Source organism: Biomphalaria glabrata, chromosome 2 (assembly GCF_947242115.1).
Source record: "Biomphalaria glabrata chromosome 2, xgBioGlab47.1, whole genome shotgun sequence".
NCBI classification, from domain to species: domain Eukaryota; kingdom Metazoa; phylum Mollusca; class Gastropoda; family Planorbidae; genus Biomphalaria; species Biomphalaria glabrata.
In genome coordinates, this window is record NC_074712.1 from 29,868,037 (window position 1) to 29,888,045 (window position 20,009).

The 20,009-nt window shown below is 32.0% G+C and overlaps 1 protein-coding gene across 1 annotated transcript in view; it reads right to left on the bottom strand.

The window, feature by feature from the left end:
• LOC106067894 (E3 ubiquitin-protein ligase RBBP6-like) overlaps positions 1-19,302 on the bottom strand; it is a 39,349-nt gene extending 20,047 nt beyond the window's left edge. Inside the window, exons 1-4 of the mRNA XM_013227164.2 lie at positions 19,170-19,302; positions 13,306-13,513; positions 12,993-13,092; positions 12,564-12,594 (exon numbers count right to left, since the gene is read on the bottom strand). Of these exons, the coding sequence (XP_013082618.2) occupies positions 12,564-12,594; positions 12,993-13,092; positions 13,306-13,471 (297 nt within the window). The 5' untranslated portion in view covers positions 13,472-13,513; positions 19,170-19,302. The remainder of the gene's footprint in view (positions 1-12,563; positions 12,595-12,992; positions 13,093-13,305; positions 13,514-19,169) is intronic.
• Between the last annotated feature and the right edge of the window lie 707 nt (positions 19,303-20,009).

The window sequence follows — 20,009 nt, forward strand, 5'->3', positions numbered from 1 at the left end:
TGCAATATATAGTTATGGCACTAGTTAAAGAAAAGAGCTACCATCAACATCACACAAAATGTAAGGTACCATGTAGAACATACCATAGTATATCTATACCAAAACTTATTCTCAGATCAAGCACATGTTGCCTTGAGTCATGTAAAATCATTAGATGGACTGTTAATAGAAGAACGCAATTCTCTGAAGCTCACTGGAAAGACTCCTTTCAATAATGAAGCATTACAAAAAAATCAAAATAATGATAAATTGTAGACCACCATCAGGTTCATAAAGCAGAACGCACACAAAATATAGATGGTATAATAATAATATATCTCTACTAGGCCTTTATGTGTGTGTTCAGCAATCCTTTAAAAATATAGTAGACATAACTGGCTTAAACAGGACCTATTCATAGACTAAAAGGTGCAGCTTTCTGACGTTCAATGTACCAAGAACAAGATTTAGAAATAGATAATATATACATTGAGATACAGAGTAGATTTAAAGTTATATTAGACCTAGAATAATCTAGATCAAGACTTGTTCAGTGTCTCGTGTAGCACCACAAACAATGATAAAACAATTAGGTTTGCATCAACTTTTAAAAGTATTCTAAATATTCTAGATCAAACTTGAGAATAATAAGTTTAATTCATATTGTATTTAAAAAATTTGGTGAGAAAACTACTTATATCTAGATAGATTCTCTAGTATGATTCAACATTTATTCTATTGCAGTGTTTCAGGTGCTACAGTGAAAAAATGTGGGATATCATGTAAATTAATGGCTCCTGTTAATTACTATGTAGCCTTTTCCAAAGAAAATGGCACTACTTGTGTGTACTAAGCAGTATCAGAGATACCATTAAGTAATTCCCATTACATTAATAAATTTGCATAAAAAATATAGTCCTTTTTGTCAACGCGTTTGAAGTGCTTTATCTGGAACATCAAGACCTATTTTACACAATTTTTTTTTTTTCAGTTTTAAAGAAAAACTACACTGTGTAAATTAATTATTGATGCAGACTGATTTTATTTTGTTTAAAATTCCAAGTATAATGGGAAACCACTTGATGCACCTGTGACACTTTTATACTATGACATCTAAGTAATACTAAAATAAAAGGACAGATAATGCAATGTAATTATATTGTTAACTCATCTCAACAAAGATGTCTGTTTAATACTCCTTGATTTTAGTAGACTATTACTTCAAACTAACCCAGGTGTTCTGTGTTACACCAAAAAAGTCATTTTGTCTATTGTATTGTTTCACACATTTTCTACAATTTTAAAATTACACTATTGCACCTTTCAAGCTCAGAATATCACAATTTATATATACATCATTTCTAAATGCAATGAAATAGAGACTGTGACATTTCAATTAGAATGTTTTGAAATAAAGTCTTTAAGTGAACCAATATCTTTTGGTCACCAGTACTGAAGAAATACTCATAATTGTATATAAAAGAGGGTAACATAGATATAAGTATATTATATATAAATATATTTTCACAGTTGAATCCAGATAGACAAACCACTTATTCTGACCGAAACCATAAAAACACCAAAAACCTTCTATTGCATTAGTTTATCTAGAATAGCCAAAGAACATTTGAGTGAATAAGGAACAAAGCCAAAACTTGCCTAACATCAGAATCAAATTTACTAATACTTCTTTGCTTTTTGTGGAAATAAAACAAGAGTGTCAGGCATCATGAGCAACTCTCCTTTACAGCAAGACAGCTGAGATATATTGTTAAAAGGTTTATTGCAAGAATGCTAATTCTTGTAAACACGCCTCTAGCCAAGACATCTATAAAGAAAGGAACTGAGAATGAGATGGGGTGCTTTTACTTTCTGTTCAGATTAAATAGATTTCATTCATAAATAAGTTGCATCATCACAACTGGCAATGAGGATGTATACTAGGAGTAGAACTCTGACATTACTTATTATATGGTTTGTTTAGTTATGGAATATTTTTGTAGAATACCTTTAAACAAAGGCTAGATGCCTATTTCATAAGAGAAGAAACCACGAGTGTGAAAGATATGTGCTAATCTGCTTAGCATGTCTCTAGTGACCATAACAAAACACACATTAGAAATTGTAATTGTTCAATATTTAAATTGTATCTCTAATTAAACCTCTCTCTGTTAGCTAAAGTACAGTCAAGAAAATCAAGCTAAGTTATTCCTTGAAGATTTCAGTCCCTTGTATTTGTAAAAGAACGCATGGAATGTATAAAAGCATGGTACATGAATTGTATAACAGAAGACTTCTGTTGCATATACCAAACTATGTTGATGATGAACTATGTATCATATCAACTCTAATGACAATATATGAGGAGTAGAAGGATTGAAAAAGGGCACTCTGGTATTGGATATCTTAAGTTACAATTAATCTATGTGTAAATTATTCACAATGATTACAATAATCTTATAATTTTTAAAATATACACACAAAAAACTAAGGACTAGGAAAAAATTATTTTAAAAATGCATACTTAAAACCAAACTTAAGAATAAACCCTTTTAACATAGTACCTAAACCCATGAAATAGACTTCAGACAACTTCTTGAACAAATATATTTTACGGTCTCAAAATAACAAAATTGTGGTGTGATCACATGTTCAAAATAAATTAAATTTAATAGATTTTGTGCACATACATCGAGATGCTGAATTATTCAAGCTTATTACCTCAATGAAAAACATTTTAAAAATTTGGATGCAACAATGGAAGAAATAAAATATTTCTTAAAAAAAAAACAAAAAAACCTACATACATATAGTTATGCCTTTCTATCATAATAAAAAAAAAATATTTGGGAAAGGGGGGGGGGGGGGGGCATTTAATAATATAGCTCTGTTAGATAGTAAATGCATTTACAACTTCCTAAGACTGTGCACACTTGCTCAATGTGAATATTTTAATAAATATTGATGATTGCAAGTGCGAATTCTAAACATTTTTTCCAACAGTATCATTATTATTCATAAAAAGCCTAAAAAAAAGGGTTTAAATTTGGCCAAAAAGAAAAAAAAGCCACTCAAAAGGTCAACATGCAGCCATGAATAAAAAACTGAAAAGTAATTGTTGTTTCTTTATTTTTTAAAGATTTTTTTTTCTAGATCTTGTTATAATGTCTAGATCTACTAGATTCAGTCTTTTTTTTATTTATTGAAGTCAATCTAGATCTATCTATTTCCAGCCTGACATGAACAATTAGTGTGGACATCAAAAAAGGTAGAAAAAAGTTATGACTAAATATTAGAACTGTTGGAGCCTTAAAAAAATGTGGAATGTGCAAAATGAGAAATTGTGAGGACTTTGCAGCTGAAGAAGTAGGATAGGACATTGTTCATACGTATGCAGTGTCTCATCAGGAGAACCCAATGAAAGAAAAAAGTTAAGCAATTAGTTTTAATGGGTCATGGCAAAAATGAGTTTATAACTTGTGTAGGTACTGACATTAATTTCAACTCGTTCAGTAAATAAAGAATGCCTAGGTACTATGTTATGTGATGGTGAATCAAGTCACACTCCAATGCTATTAGAAGTTCAGGCTATGATATTGCTGTTCTAGAAAGAAGATAGCGTTAACCATATATTAAAAAGGATGTTCAATGCTGTAACTAATTTGATAGCTATCAATAAAAAAAAAACTCAACTACAAGCTGACGAAGCCTGACATAGAAAAAGTTACTAACTATTATTCATCATGTCTACAGGAGAAGGTTCCGGATACAAACATACACATGCAGATGATTCCATCCACCATCAGTGATCTGACATTTCTTTTTGTTAAAAGGCTAATTGAACCAGTTATTGCAAAGATGTGCAAAAATAGTAATTCAGAATGCAAATGAACATTTCAATTCACTTACATGGGAAAGATGCCCCAAAACTGAGTTTGCATAGCTGAAATAAGTTCAGATGGCAAAATACCTAGCCATTCTGAAATTCAGCATCAGAATTAGTTTATTTAAAAAATTTAATTTGACTGGACTTTGAAAAACAATTCATTTTGGGAGTCTAACAAATTGCTCTTTGCAAAGAAAATATTTTTTAGGGATGTCCTTGTACTTGATTAATTTTAATTTACCCTAGAAGACCCGGTGGGTCACAGGTGACCCATAACATAAAAATACGTCCAAGCAAATGTCTACTTCATTTTCTATATAATTTTTACCATCAATACCCAGTGGCCCATCTATGGAACACAAGGGAAACAACTATTATGTTAATTTTTCTTATTACTGAATAATATCCCTTTTGCATATGGCTACCTCCATGCGAAGTTGGGATCTCAGATTTCAACTGAAAAATAATATTTAACTACTGCTTTATACAAGGTAAGACACAATCTTTTTGTTATTATTATATATCTAAATAATGTATTTAATGATTATATATAGTATTCAGGGTTAGTAGCACTTTTCCATGACAAAATTTTAGGAGATTTTAGGAGGTTTTTTAAGGATGAAATGTATGATGTGTGTGTGTGTGTGTTTCCTATCCATTTGTGTGATACATAGTAAAACATACACAAAACTAAGCATTTATCAAATCAATTATTGTTATTTGATTTTTAAAATAATAAATATCTTGCCAATATGCACAGAAACAATGTTATCAGCTGTTGTATGTCCACAGAAAATGTAATGAAAGTTATCTTTTAATCAAGTAACAACTTGACTGTCATCTCAAAACCTCAAACAAACATTTTTTTTTCAAAGATTTATTTAAAAACATAACAAATGGTTACTTTTCCATTTTTTTTAAATAAGAAGCATTCTTAGAGATGCCTTATTCATGATGTATCTTCTCTGTGATGGAAATGTACATTTTTAGTTCCTATGTGTATCTTATAGATACTAGAGTCATGGTGTGCATTTGAGGTAATGTTTTATTCTTTTATTAGTTAACTTAAATCCTTTTCATAAACAGAGCCAGTAATATATAGGGTAATAATGGCCTATTTGAATGTTTAGTTGACATTTGCTTACTAAAAATGGCTTTTGGGTTGGGGGGGGGGGGGGAATTAGACCTATTCACGTTTTTTTTCCTAGCAGAATCTTTTTCAACCATATAGGCCTAGTTTCCCTGGCTTTTATGAGTGAAATAATTTTTACGGACTTTTGATAGCTGTATGCGAAATATTTTCGTTAAATCTACAGTAGATCTAGACTCTTTTGATCTAAATCACTAATCACTTTTCACGGCTGTGTGAATATTATCTTCACTAAATTTACAGAAGATCTAGACTCTAAAGCTAATTCGGTAAAATTCGCGGACTTTAACTCTAAGTCACTAAATTTTGCGGACTTTTCACGGCTGTGTGAGAATTATCTTCACTAGATTCTAGTGCTTTATAGTTAATCTAGAGTCTATATATAATTTCACTAAAATTCGCGGACTTTTCGCGGCAGTATGCAAATTATCTTCACTGGATATACCGTAGATCTAGAGTCTAGATCTAAGTCACTAAAATTGCGGACTTTTCACTTCTTTGTGTTAATTATCTTCACTAGACTCTAAGTGATTTAGCGTAAATCTAGAATCTAGCGTATTTCTAGAGTAATCTAGACATTAGATGTATCGAGATCATTAAATTGACTAAAATTCACGGAGTTTTCAGGTTAGATGCGAATTATCTTCACTAGATCTAATTTAGATCTAAATCTAAATCTAGATACTATTACAGTTACTAGAGATTAGCTAGATCTAGAAGATTTACCGACTTTCCGCGCGAAGTCACTCTTACACTTACAACAAGAAGATTTTAGGTGAGGGAGGGCCCGGAGGGATGTAGCCTACAAATTAGTCTGGTAATTGCTCTAATTATAGACAATAGTCACTACAGACTAGATCTAGCGCGTCTTTAGTGGTAACAATAAATGGAAACAAACATTTCTAAAATGACTTCAGAAAAATACTGCCAGGTGAAATGCTTGCTTGAGCCAAGGCCATCTTCAATCACGAGATCGCGCTTCACAAGTGGGTGAAAGGCGGTGTAGACGCGTCACTGGTCAGGTCATTAACACAGCCAGCCCGTAAGGTCATGCGATCAGAATGCCTAGTAACGCTGTTGTTATCCCCTCACATTTTTAGCAAGAAATAAGCAAAATTATATTTTAAAAAAAATATTGGGTAAAAATTTTAGGAGAGTGGACAAAATTTTAGGAGACTTTCGGCAATTTTTAGGAGAATTTTAGGATTTTAGGAGACTTTTCATTTTTTAGGAGATTTTAGGAGTTTTTAGGAGCGCTACGAACCCTGAGTATTTAATACTAATTAGTTCTCTGTTTAGTATTAAGTACACTTTTAAAATTATTGGGTCATGGGTGACTCATTGGGGCTTTCTTTAGTTTACGGAAAAAAAAAATCTTTATCTAGTGACGTCTAAGACGTCGTCTAATCTAGATGTAGATCAACAGTATCATTGTCAATATTTGATTTTAGTATTTAATCTATATTATAAAGTAGAATGTGTGGTGTATGTATGTATGTATGTTACTTATAGACATCAAAACCGCTTGACCAATCTTGATAAAACTAGGCAGGAATGTTCCTTGGGTACCAACTTAGACCTTAGTGAATGTATTGTAGCCCTAAAACAAATGTAAGACCCTCAAAAAAAATAAAGTTGTCCGACTCTATTACAGCTATAGTATTTTATGGATCTAGGCCATGTCTACAATGTTGACATGAGAAAAGATAGAAAGGATTTAGACCTAGATCTAATTTTAAGAAATACACTTTGCGCAGATAGTTTTTTACTTTGACACATGAAAAGACAAAAGAAGATCCATTGATTTCATTATATAATAAAATTAATCTTCAATTTTGTGTTTCAAAAGCATTTTTTACATTAATTAGTTCCTTATATCTGTGATTACAGATTTCCTGACGAACATTCTTTCATTAGACAATACCGTAATGAATCGCGTACTAAAAATTAATTCGTTTAATTGTTTACTTTATAATCCCATCCCTAGATCTAAAACTCTAATTCAACTCTAAGATGATAAAACTTCTCTTCGCAAAGATAGTTTTATACTTTAACACATAAACATATTAAATGAAGTCCATTCATTTCATATTTTGATCAAATAAACATTCAAATTTGGTTTTCTAAAGCCACATTCGTTTACGAAAGCTGCGAAGCCGAGTTAAAGGCCTAGATCTATATTCATTCATGAATCGCGTACTAAAAATTATTTCGTTTTATTGTTACTTTATAATCCCATCCCTAGATCTAAAACTCTAATTCAACACTAAGATGATAAAACTTCTCTTCGCACAGATAGTCTTATACTTTAACACATAAACATATTAATTAAAGTCCATTCATTTCATATTTTGATCAAATAAACATTCAAATTTGGTTTTCTAAAGCTACATTCGTTTACGAAAGCTGCGAAGCCGAGTTGAGATAGGCCTAGATCTATATTCATTCATGACTCGCGTACTAAAAATTATTTCGTTTAATTGTTCACTTTATAATCCCATTTATTTAACAAAGCTATCGCTCTTTTCGTTTTTAATAGATAAGAATGTATCGACTTCGGGTAAACCATTTTCGCAAAACTAATTTTATTTTCGTAGCGAAAGAGAAATAACGTGAAAGGATCATTAGCTACGTTTAACATACATCTAAATCCAATCCACTAGATTATTCAAAAGCAAATGTTTTAATTTTTAAAAAAATGGATTTAAGCCTATTAGCTATTTTTACATTGACACATTCGCTTTACTTATTACATTATTATTTCGTTTAATTGTTTACAAAACACTCTCAGTGACTATATCGACAGTAATGCGCAAATAAAGACCCGCGGGTAACATATGTCTAGTTTACAATATATTGAACTAGATCTCTAAAGAACTTGATTTTAAAGTCTGAACTATTTTTATAAATAATAAATCTATAATACAATGTTGTTGTTTTTTTACTATATCTGCTTTATATATCTTGTCTGTTTTTGTTTTTTTTTCAACAGAATATACAATGTCAGCTTCACTCCTAAGAAATTCACTGCTCAAGAAGTGCTAGATATTTTAGAAGTTATTGACTACAATGAAAGTGATTTGGAAAATGATTCAACTGATGAGGACTATGTACCAGAACCTGACAATAAGGAAACATGAACGCAAGACCTCAATTCTTTTGAATCCTCTTCCGATGAAGAAGAGACAGAACCCTTACCATCTACTTCTAGTGCCTCTGCTAGGAATAAGAAAAAGAAAGTCTATGAGTGGACAAAAGATAATTTCAATCTACCAGATTCAGTTTTCTGGGGCAAAGTTCTAGAGCTTCGTCACCAATGCATTTTTTCAAAAACGTACATACGGATGACATACATTGTTGAAAAGAGTGTAAAAAGTATTGACACCAATAAAAACAAAATAGAGCAAATCATAGGCATGTTTTTGAGAATGGGCCTAGCCAAGATGCCAGTTGCTGGAGTAATGAGTCAGAATAGGTTTCAGTCACTCCTTTCGAATTTGCACAATTTAGTTACAAATGAAGAGAAATCGGACAAGTATTGGAAAATACGCCCTTGGCTTAAACTATTTAGAAATAATTGTTAAAAAGTTATAGCTCATAAAAATAATAGCATTGACGAAATGATGATTCCTTTAAAGGAAAGTTCAGCAAGCTTAAACAGTTTATAAAGGGAAAGCCCCATCCTTGGGGAATAAGAGTGTGGGCTAGAACCTCGTCAGCGGTATGCTGTGATTTTAATGTATACCAAGGCAAGAAGGATAAAAAGGATGCTATTCTATTGGTGTTGGTCCTGATGTAGTACTTCAGCTGAGTTCTACTTTGCCACAGAATGAGCCAGATAAACCATCACTAAATTACAAAATATTTGCGGACAATTTCTTTACAACTTTGCCTCTCTTAGAAGATCTTCAGAAAAAAAGGCATTCACTATACTGGCACAGTTAGAGCCAATCGTCTTTCTGGCATTTTACTATATTCCAAGAAAAATATGAAGAAAACAGGTCGTGGCAAAATGGATCAATGTGTTGAAACGTCTACCAACATAGTAGCTGTCCGTTGGTATGACATAAAAGCTGTCAATATGCTCCCAACTTTGAGTGGTGCCGAACCAAGCAAAACTGTCAACAGATTTGAAAAAGCTAAGTCAGCCTATGTTCAGGTCCAGCAGCCTGCTATGATAAAACTTTATAATGAAAGCATGGGAGGCGTAGATCTTCACAACTGTTTCATTGCCAAGCATTCATTTCACATAAGATCAAAATGTTGGTATTTGTACATATTTTGGCAGACCATACGCATGATGTTTGTGAATGCTTGGCTCTCTTATCATCAGGAATGAGCTCATAGGGATGCCTAAAAAAGATGTGTTGAACCAACGCAACTTCCAAACAAAACTGGCACCTCTTTACATTGTGCAAACACACACACAAAAAAACAAATAAAAAACATCTTTAGAAAATACAACTGCAGGCCCATCAAGAAAGAAATCTGCCTTGAGACCTATGCCTGAACCAGAAGTCAGAACCGATGACTTCCCCATAAAAACAGAAGATAGCCAGCGCTGCAAGTTGCGTAGCATGACAACAAACAACATTTGTGAAAAGTGCAAATTATATATGTGTTATACAGAGCAAAGAAATTGTTTTAGAAGTTTTTCATGTTTCTTAAATAAAATTTTCTAACATTCTAAAAATATTTTTTTTATGTTCATGAAAATGTAATAATTAATACCAACATAACCCTTGGAACAAATTGAAAAAATAGGTCAAGGTCACATGGCCTTAAAAAATTAATATTGATGTTGAATTATCAACATATCATGTTATATACATATGTATACCAAAGGAAATAATTTTAGAACTACTGTAAGATAATGTGGGTCTCTGATGGTTAATGCTGCAAATATATAATATGTAAGTTTTAATGTGTAATTGTCTTTATATAATAAATTCATTTGTAAAGCTTTAAATGAATTTCCTCATCTTTTTTCACATTAATAGACAATGAACATTTCTTATCTCAACAACCAAGAGGGTTAGAAAAATGGTGTGCAGTTGAGGAATATAATAAGACAGACCCTAGATATCCTTAGACCCACCCATTGCAGATAACAATCACCCATTTCAGATAACAATGTCCTTAGACCCACCCATTACAGATAAAAGTGTCCTTAGACCCACCCATTATTGATAAAAATGTCCTTAGACCCACTCATTGCAGATAAAAATGTGTTTATACCCATTGTTGGCTGTTTACTTGTTTTTTGTTTTTTTTAAACACATTTTAATAAGAAAGATGTATATTGAGAGAATTCGGTTAGGCCTTTCAAGGAATGTGAGATCCCCACATTTCTCCACTTCTATCAGCCAAAGCAACATTTGAGCATATAGGTAATGAAACTGCTTAAACTTCTAGCACAGAAGTGCAAATCAACATCTTTTCATTCTCTGTGAAGGTAGCTTGCATGTGGCCAGGAATAAGTATTATATATGGAAATGATGTTAAGTATTTATGTAATACGAAAAAATGTTACAAAAAATAGCATCCCATTTCAAAGTTTGATATTTTAACATTTTCTATCTTTGCAATGCAGGGCCTGCTCTGAATTTTTTTTTACCATTGGCATTTTATGCACCATTTGACAAATTAAACACTGCCTTTAACCATAATATGCATTGTTGAGGTGTAAATCTAAATATTAAAACTAATATTTGAAAGTTAAATATTTACGTAAAGGCTACATATATTTTAGCTGGAAGACACTACTAAAAAAAGTCTTTTTTTTTTTTGCTCAAAAATTTTCTGTTTGTCAAATGCACAGTTAGTTAAGCATCTTCAGGTATAGAATTCATAAAATAATGATAAATCAGTTATCACATGGAAGTATTAGAAAACAAATATGGGTAATCAATGCGTGGGTAACCTAATGTATATTGGCAAGAGGTAATTGGGAAAAGAATTATCATTATTAATATTTAAGTGCTTTACTGAGATTCATGTTCGATAGTGATCAAGAAGGCATGCACAAAAGAAATTCACCTATTGGTGGATAAAGCCTATTCATATGCTTATAATATATTAAACTAATCAATCATTTATAATATTATATTAAATTAATCAATCATATAAATATGTCACTAATGAGTTAAAACAAATTAGTACAGGTAATTAAATTTGTAGATTTGTGTTAAAGCTTCTTCCAGAAGAAATAAATGTAAAATAAAAAATGATCATAGGTCATTCATGAATCAATCAACAAGATTCGATTTGTGGTATTAAAAAGAAAAAGAGCTCACTTAGCCTGCTGGGACAATTTTATTGTATGGACTGTCCTGATCTGGACAATATTTTGGTCTATATATATATATTGTAATTATTATCGCACATTTAAATAGATATTTAATATTTTAAATGCTTTGCATCATTGCCTTTTATTTCATACCCAATATGTTTATGTAGCACTAAGGTGGTATTTGTACAATTAAAAAAAAAAAAACACTTTTTGACACAGAAAAGCACTTTGTAATAAATAATTATTAATAATATGGATAAGTCTTTTTAGTCAGGAAATAAACTTAACTATTGTTTCTGTAGCTTACATAGAAACTACAATTAATGCTTCAATTATATTTTTTTCTTTTTATACATATATATTTCCTTGCTTGAGCTATATTTTTAAACAAAGTAAAAAAAAAAAAAACATTTCCTAATGGGCTTTTGATGTTTCTTAAAATATAAAAATGTTATGTTCCACCAATAGCAAAACAACATCATGAGATTTTATATTAAGACTTGCAATTTAGATTTATTTTTCTGAGTTTTTAGAGTTATACAGGTATAATGCCCATTTTAAAAAGTCAACTACTATTGTGAGAAAATGAAAATATTTTGCTTGACTAGCTTCCAATGAAAAGACTTATGTCAAGAATATATAAGTTTACAGTAAAAAATCTGTATTAAAAACCACATATAATGATAAAAAGTTACATTGCACAAAAAGTTTACAAAGTGAACTAGCAGTACGTTTGTAGTTCATTTTTTAAAATCTGATCGGTTTCATTTTGTAAACGTAACAAAAATAGATGAATGTATATAAAATTATACAATGCTGACTTATAAAGTAATTATCACAGATATATTGGTTGTAACAAAAAGTCATCATAAATTTACATTAAACATTAATAAGATAGAGATATGTATTCAATCGTATAAAAAAATATTTTTTAAAAATTCTTAGAACATTATCAATTTGGTATAAAGGTAAACAAAATGAACAAGATACACAGAAGAAGAATGCTTAAATAAACTAATAAAATTGGTATCAACCATTGACGCACATATTTGTCTTAATGTATACTCTAATTTTACCCTGATGTATATACCAGTACTCACAAAACAAATCATGTTGTTTTAAATGTCTAAAGTACGTAACATAATGAGCCAATTTTAATTTTAAAAAATAAAACATGTTAAAATTTATCAGTTGTTATAAAAAAAAAGTTAAATCACTTATCTACCAAGACTACAAGTTACCAAAGAGACACGTACTACTTTAGCACATTCCTGCTTGAACGCCTCCCTGTGAAAAACAAACATAATGTCTTAAAACATGAAACCATGCTGCTGGTTTGTAATCTAAATGTCTGAATGTGCTGAACGTTTTGCCTATTTTCTTTTTAAGGTGGAGAGGATCAAATATATTTGTGACCAAGTTAGATAAAGATAAGCTGCTTAACAAATAGTTAGGAAAGTAATACAAAGCAAAGATGTGAATGAAAGCTGGACAAGACTAGGCAGTGAAACTTTCAGAATGCATTTAGAATCCCTTTTAATAGAAGAAAAAAAAAGGTTAACGTATTTTTCCAATTAAGAATTTAGTTTAAAAATGATTAGAATAAAAAAATCAATCCATATAATAAGCTGACAAAGATTAATATTATATTTTAGAATGCAAGGAATTAAAAAAAACAAACTTACCATGATTTCTGGGTGCTGCTGGCAGTGGTTTTATTCATAGGCACCCTTGAAACGATCACAGATGTATTTTTTGCTATCAATTCATCATTCTTCTTGTACACTAAAAATGCAAGGGGTGGGGGGATTAAAAATAATATAATAAATATAAATATATATTTCTTGTTTAGCATTGAATCAAGCAGCAAAGCTTATATAATCTTGTTCTTACTTAACTAGGTTTAAGAGTTTTTAATGATAATAATTTTGAAATAAGACAATGTACAGAACTCTAAGAGGACATGAGTGAAAGCATGTATATTAATAATATACCCACCATCTCCCGTTTGAGCATTTGTAATTTCCAGATCAAATTCTCCAGGTTTTAATCGCTTCTGCTGTATTATAGCTTTCTTTAAATCAGCAAGAGAAAGATGTAGGCCATCAAAAGTAACAGAATTGTAGTCCAGGCTACTTTTGAACTTGTAGTGGATGCATGACATTTTTCTGTGCAAAATGCTAATGAAATGTTAGCACTGTAAGCACTGCAATAGCAACAATACAAAAATTATTTTAAGTTGAAATCAAATATATATATATATATATATATATATATATATATATATATATATATATATATATATATATATATATATATATATATATATATATATATATATATATATATGTACATATAGTATCAACTTAAAGTCTTAATATGTTTCACCGATTATGAAGATCAGAGGTTGGGGTTAGGGTTACATCAGAAGTTGTCATAAAAACGCTCTCGTTGATTTTACCCAGCTACTGTGCTCTGATCTGATCAACGCTAGCAACGACAGAGTTTTAAAATTTATTTCCGTTTCTTTTTCTCTTGTATATGTTTTTAATTGCTTATAACATTATCTTGAAAAATTTACCTTTGCTAAATATTCGCAAGTTCAATTTTTATAAAAAAATATTTTATTAAAGAGTGGGGGCTTTATTTGCTTTATAGTGATGGTCTGGATGGTAGTGATACGGGACAATGAGCTCAAGACAATCGTTTTATGTGTTTTAAAAAGTTATGTGGAAATATGAATGTATACAAGTATGTATGTTTTTACTTTGGATCGTAATATGTTTCCAAGATCTAATCTAGATCAACTGAATTGTCAATAGTGGTCAGTTTTCATTTTTCCAATAGTAGTGACATGGATAATTAATTCAAAATTTCCATTTTATGTGTTTTAGATGTGTTTGTGACAATATGGATATAAATGATAAAAAAATATATCAATATGAATCATACATTTTTTCAAGATCAGGTCTAGAACTAGATAATGGAGACTTTTTGCAGTCGATAAGTTCTTGTTTTTAATTGTCATCAGTCAATAAACTAGGATTCTATACTTTTTAAATATTGGCATGGTTCTATTGTTATTATTGTGAATTGTCCTCTGGAACCGATACCGGTAAGTTGACCTCAAAATTTTTATATTTTACAAGATGGAGTCATTTATATTACTAATTGGGAGGGGGATTTAATATTAGCCACATTTCAAAGCGAACCCCCGGCATAGGGTATCATTTTCTAACGCAAAAAGGGACGCCATCATTAACAGGAACAGCTAGATTTAATGATCATCAACAGCTGCACCCTTTTTCAAAATTATTGGCCTATTATTGTCTTGGAAGAAAGTTTTTGCAGTGTAACTTCTCAGATGGTTATGTTAAGATATTTAATTGGCCGGTTTGGAGATTTATCAGCCACATCAAAGGAAATATATATATAAAACATGTTATTATTAAGAAATTTCATCCTTCATTTATTTTTTTTTACATTAGCGCAACGACATAAGCCATATTGTCACTTTTCCCACGCTCCACGCTTTCATTCTCTGCTAGTAACTGACGTGAAACCATAGCCACTACTTTGGGCCTTGCCTAGCTGATCGCGCTAGGGAAAAAAAATCGCCTCTGTTACGGGGGAGAAGAGGAGTCTTCTCTCTACTCTACATACTGGTCACCCCCTATTTACAAGTTTAAGTGGGAAGTCTGGGTTGTGAAATCTATTTGTTTCTATATCTATTTCCAGTATTTAGAAGCATTATATCTGGGTTTGGCAATTTTGAATGAGTTCTGGGGTCAGCCATCTTTGTTAATCGTTATTGTTTTGACTGTAATCTTAAATCTTGGGTTTTCTCTGATATTTGGGTTTTTATTTTATTTATTTTTGTAGCTAGAGTAAAGGATGGTTGTCGGACACCCAGGTTTCATCTCGCATATCGGCCACCTCGATGTATTATTATTAAATCTTCTTTATTTGAATGTTTACTACCCAACTTCCGTATAATATTGCGCATGGACTATTTTGTCACACTTCTGACACGTACAGCTCCCTTTTATATTGAGAGAAAGTAATTTTATCTGGGGTCAAAGTAGACTACTGTAAAACTAAGCTTTTTTTCTCCCAAGGGGAAGAACAAGATAGGGTCTGGAGCTAAGACAATTTTTAAGCCCCTAGATGCATTAGCCAATTAAAACCCAGATATAATGCTTCTAAATAGACACTAGAAACAGATAAATTGTACAACCCAGACTCTCCTTTCCCACTTAAACATGTAAATAGGGGGTGGCCAACAAGTTTTACCTTTTCTGAATAAGAAAACATATCGTTGACGGTAGTTATCAAAGGGAAATAACTTGACACAGTAAATATGTTATTGTTTTTTTTTTAAACATTTACAAGAATAATTTTGTTGTTTGTTAAAATAATATAGCACAAAATGTATATTTAAGTTATGTATGTGTTCTTGTGTGTGTTTGTTACATGTTTCACAAAAAAAAATTTGTAACATATTTATAAAAAAAAAGTTAATGTGTATGCAAAACGTATAACCATTTATTTTAAACCATTAAATATGCAACAAATATGTACAAATGTTATAGCACTTAAGTGCACATCTGTATACAATAATAAATTGGCATCAATGGGCAGCTGAAAAAAAAAAAGTCACAATAGCAATATCAATGTAGACCTCGAGCCTACAATTATTGATCGACCAGGTGCGCTAAATGGCCATTGTGTGAAACATCAACATTCTAAGAGATTGTCAAAATCAAAAGAGAGTATACTACATGAAGTCTACCCCCCCCCACTTTCCCTTTTTTCCATGTCTCTTAAGCATACCATTACACGCTCTAAAAAAAAAAAAAGCAGGTGAGAGAGAGAGCAGGAGACTAGCAATTATCTGACTGGTACCAAAAAGGCTAAGGTGAGACTAGAGAGAATACTCCTCCTCTTCTCCCCCGCAACAGAGGCGATTTTTTCCCCTAGCGCGACCAGCTAGGCTAGACCCAAAGTAGTGGCCATGGTGTGGCGTCAGTTACAAGACGAGAATGAAAGCGTGGAGTGTGGGAAAAGTGATAATATGGCTTGTGTCGTTGCGCTAATGTACAGAATAATAAAATTAAGGATGAAATGTCTTAATAATAACATGTTTAATATATAGATGACATCTATTTCCTTTGAAGTGGACGATAAATCTCCAAACCGGCCAACAACTTTTACAGAGACAAAAATCATGACGAAAACTTTTACGCATCAGAAAACCCAACCTACCCCTCTTCACATCAGATCTAATTTTAACTATATGTAGTGATACATTACAAAATAGTTATTTTTATAGACAAAAGGATGACGAATTCATTGACACCATCAGTTTATTCATAGGTAAGACCATTACGGAGTTATGAATTTTGAAACTTAAAAATGGCCAGAGAATGGCTTAGCGTGTCCGACAACCATCCTTTACTCTAGATCTAAAAAAAATATGCTAGATCTAGATATACCGGTATCAACTATCATCTAGTCCTAGATCTAAGTCTATTAATACTATCAGACCTGCCTACCGTTACGCAAAATGCGTATTCGTTACGCAAAATCTCCCAAAAATGACCGCCAGTACGCAAATACGCTTTTAACCCGTCGCGTTACGCATTTCGTATCCTTTTTTTTTTTCTCCTCTCTAGACTAGCTTACAAGCGGTCAAGGAGGTCACGCTAAGCCCACCTGTGGGGAGAGAGGGGAAACAGAAAAGGTGGGGTGAACACAATGTGCCCAGATCTATACGTTGATTGGTTCTAAATAGCAATTAGATGTCTAGAAATGAAGAACGCGAGAGTGAGGGAGTAGCGGGTTGGTACCGTCAGTTAGCTGAAACACCAACGTGACTTTTTTTTTTTGTAAGTTCATTAGTAGAAATTAGTTTTAGTATGATTTAAAATTTAGATTGACTAGATCTAGATCGATAACTACCATATAGTCTAGATCTAGGCTAGATTCTTAGTCTTAGTATAGAATAGACCTACGGTCTACGTTTGTAGCGGATCCAAGGCATCGGTAACACTCTTGAGCCTAGATCTAGAGTAGATTATATTCATTATATAGACATAGTTCCAGATCTAGTCTAGAACTAGATATCATCTCTAATGATCTAGATTTAGATTGTAGATCTAATCATGACATCTAATATTATATATATATATATGACAAAATAGTGGATTGCGTAAGTGTTACGCATTCTGGTGCCAAAATACGCATTTTGAATGTAAGTGTTACGCTTTTGGACTTTTTTTGGTAGGCAGGTCTGATACTATTAATAGTCTTTTAATTTTTTTTACTGTAGTCTACTTTGACCCCAGATTAAAAATTACTTTCAGTTTCAATAAAAAAGGGAGCTGTACTGTCAGTACTGTGTAGTTAGCTGAAAAAACCCGGAAGTGCGGAAGTAAAAAATGACCGATAAAGTTGAGATTGCGTTTTCGACTTTTTTTTGCATTGGCTTCACTTGCACATTTTTAACACTTATGTGTTATAAATGTGCAAGTGAGGCCAATTTGTTATCGATTACTTTAGACCATGGCCTATATAAAGCTTAATTACGGCTTTGTTTTAAAGTTATTTATAATTTTTTAATTTCTTATCAAAAATACTCATTTTTTGTTTTTAGCAATACAGGGTCCAGGAAAATGATCAATGATTCATTTTTTTTCCCATGGTAGATATCATGCCTGGCTATAATTCTGCCAAGTTTTATCTCGATATCTCCGTCGCATCGCTCAAAAACTTATACGGTTTACCATTGGGGGCTATGGGATTTTCAGAATTTACTGACTTTTGATAAGAAAATTTCGTCATCAATGTAAAACCACTGGAGGCCATGTAAGGCCTAATATTCTGGATATATTCAAATAGATTTTATGTATTAATCGTCGTCGCATGAATTATAAAGCGCATTTGAAAAATAATTGTTTCAGACGATTTTGATCCCACTTTTTAAATATTTTGTTATTTTCTGCCATCAGAACGCCGCCATTTTGTCCCCGCCTCTCTGACAATTCTTGTAGATCTAGACCCGATAATTTGTTTATTACATCAATATTTACATTTTAAAGAAGTAAAGTTCATAAATATAAATGAAATTAGATTTGTGAGCTAGAAATTCACTATGAATACTAAATCTACTATTAAATTTCTTATTTAATAAGTAGATTTATCCTCTAAGAAACTCAATTCCAACTTTTTAACTTTTTGAGCGGGGTGTGTGTCTCGCTGGCTTAGCGAGAGAGACGCTCTCATGATGACTCAACTCTTTTGTTCCATGGCAACAATGTTAGGCCAAAACGACAAAAAAAAATTCATAACTTTCTAACTATTAGACATACAGTAATAATTTAAACACCATTGGAAAGTTCTTTATAAGTATTTTAATGATGTACTAACGAAAAATTGTTTTTTCAAAGATCAATTTTTTATTTCCCCTCCCTATTAACTGTGGGAAGTGTGACAAATGGTGCTAGCGCAATATTTAAGAGGAAGTTGGGTAGTAAACATTCAAATAAAGAAGAAATATAATAATAATAATACAGTGAGGTGACTGATAAGCAAGACGAAACCCGGGCCCGGATGGCCGACAATATTTGACTCGCACTCTACTGTCTCTAGTCACTCTAGTCTAGTCAGACACTGTCACTAGTCTCTACGACTACAGTTCTACAGTAACTTACACTAACACTGTGACTGTACTAGTGTACTGTGTACAGTCACACGGGACACATTCTCAGTCATTCTGTCAGACACAGACTACTAACACGAATGATCTATAGATCTAGATTTACTCATGAATAAACAAAATTGCTATGAAAACTAATTCTTACCGGATACGAGTATTTAAACATCTACAGCTAAATTAATTAGCAGAAATCAGACGTAGATTTAGAATAAACGAACAATGAATATGGCGTTCTCTTGCTTTCAGGATGTCATTGAATTTCATTTCCTGTCATGCGCATTAGACTTAGCCAACTGGAATAGATCTCGATCAGTGATTCCCAAAGTTGTTTATACAATTACTATTTACTATAGATTAGTGATTCCCAAAGTGGGGTACGTGCATGGGCGTAGCCGGGGGGAGGGGTTCAACCCCCCCCCCCCCGAAATGAAATTTCCCCCCTTTTTTGCTTTGATTTTGTTTATTTTAGGTGAGATTTTAATATTAAACCATCACTTGCCCCAGCGAGTCAAGGGTGGTTTTGAGTTTAAAATCCAATTCCAGGGAGTTTTGTGATTAAACCCCCTTCTTATATAAAGCCAAAAAAATAATGCAAACCAAAATCCCAAAATTCCAAGAGCATAGCAAAGGGGGATTTTAAACCCCCTCCGAAATTTTTTATTACGATAAAAACCCCTCTTCAATAAAAGACTAAAGCATACAACAGTCACCAGATTTTATGAGTGTAGCCAAGAGTTGTTTTTTTTTTGTTTTGTTTGTTTATAATACTCACTCAAAATTCTATGAGTGTAGCCAAAGGGGGGGGGGTTGAGTTTGAATCCCCCTCCTCCAGAGGGTTTTAAATTTAAAATCCCTCCAGATGGTTTTGAGTTTAAAATCCCCCTAAACATAGTTTTGAGGTTGTAAACCCCCTCTTCAATATTATTCTAAAGCAAACTACAGTCACCTAATTCTATTAGCGTAACTAAGGGGTTTTTGAGTTTGT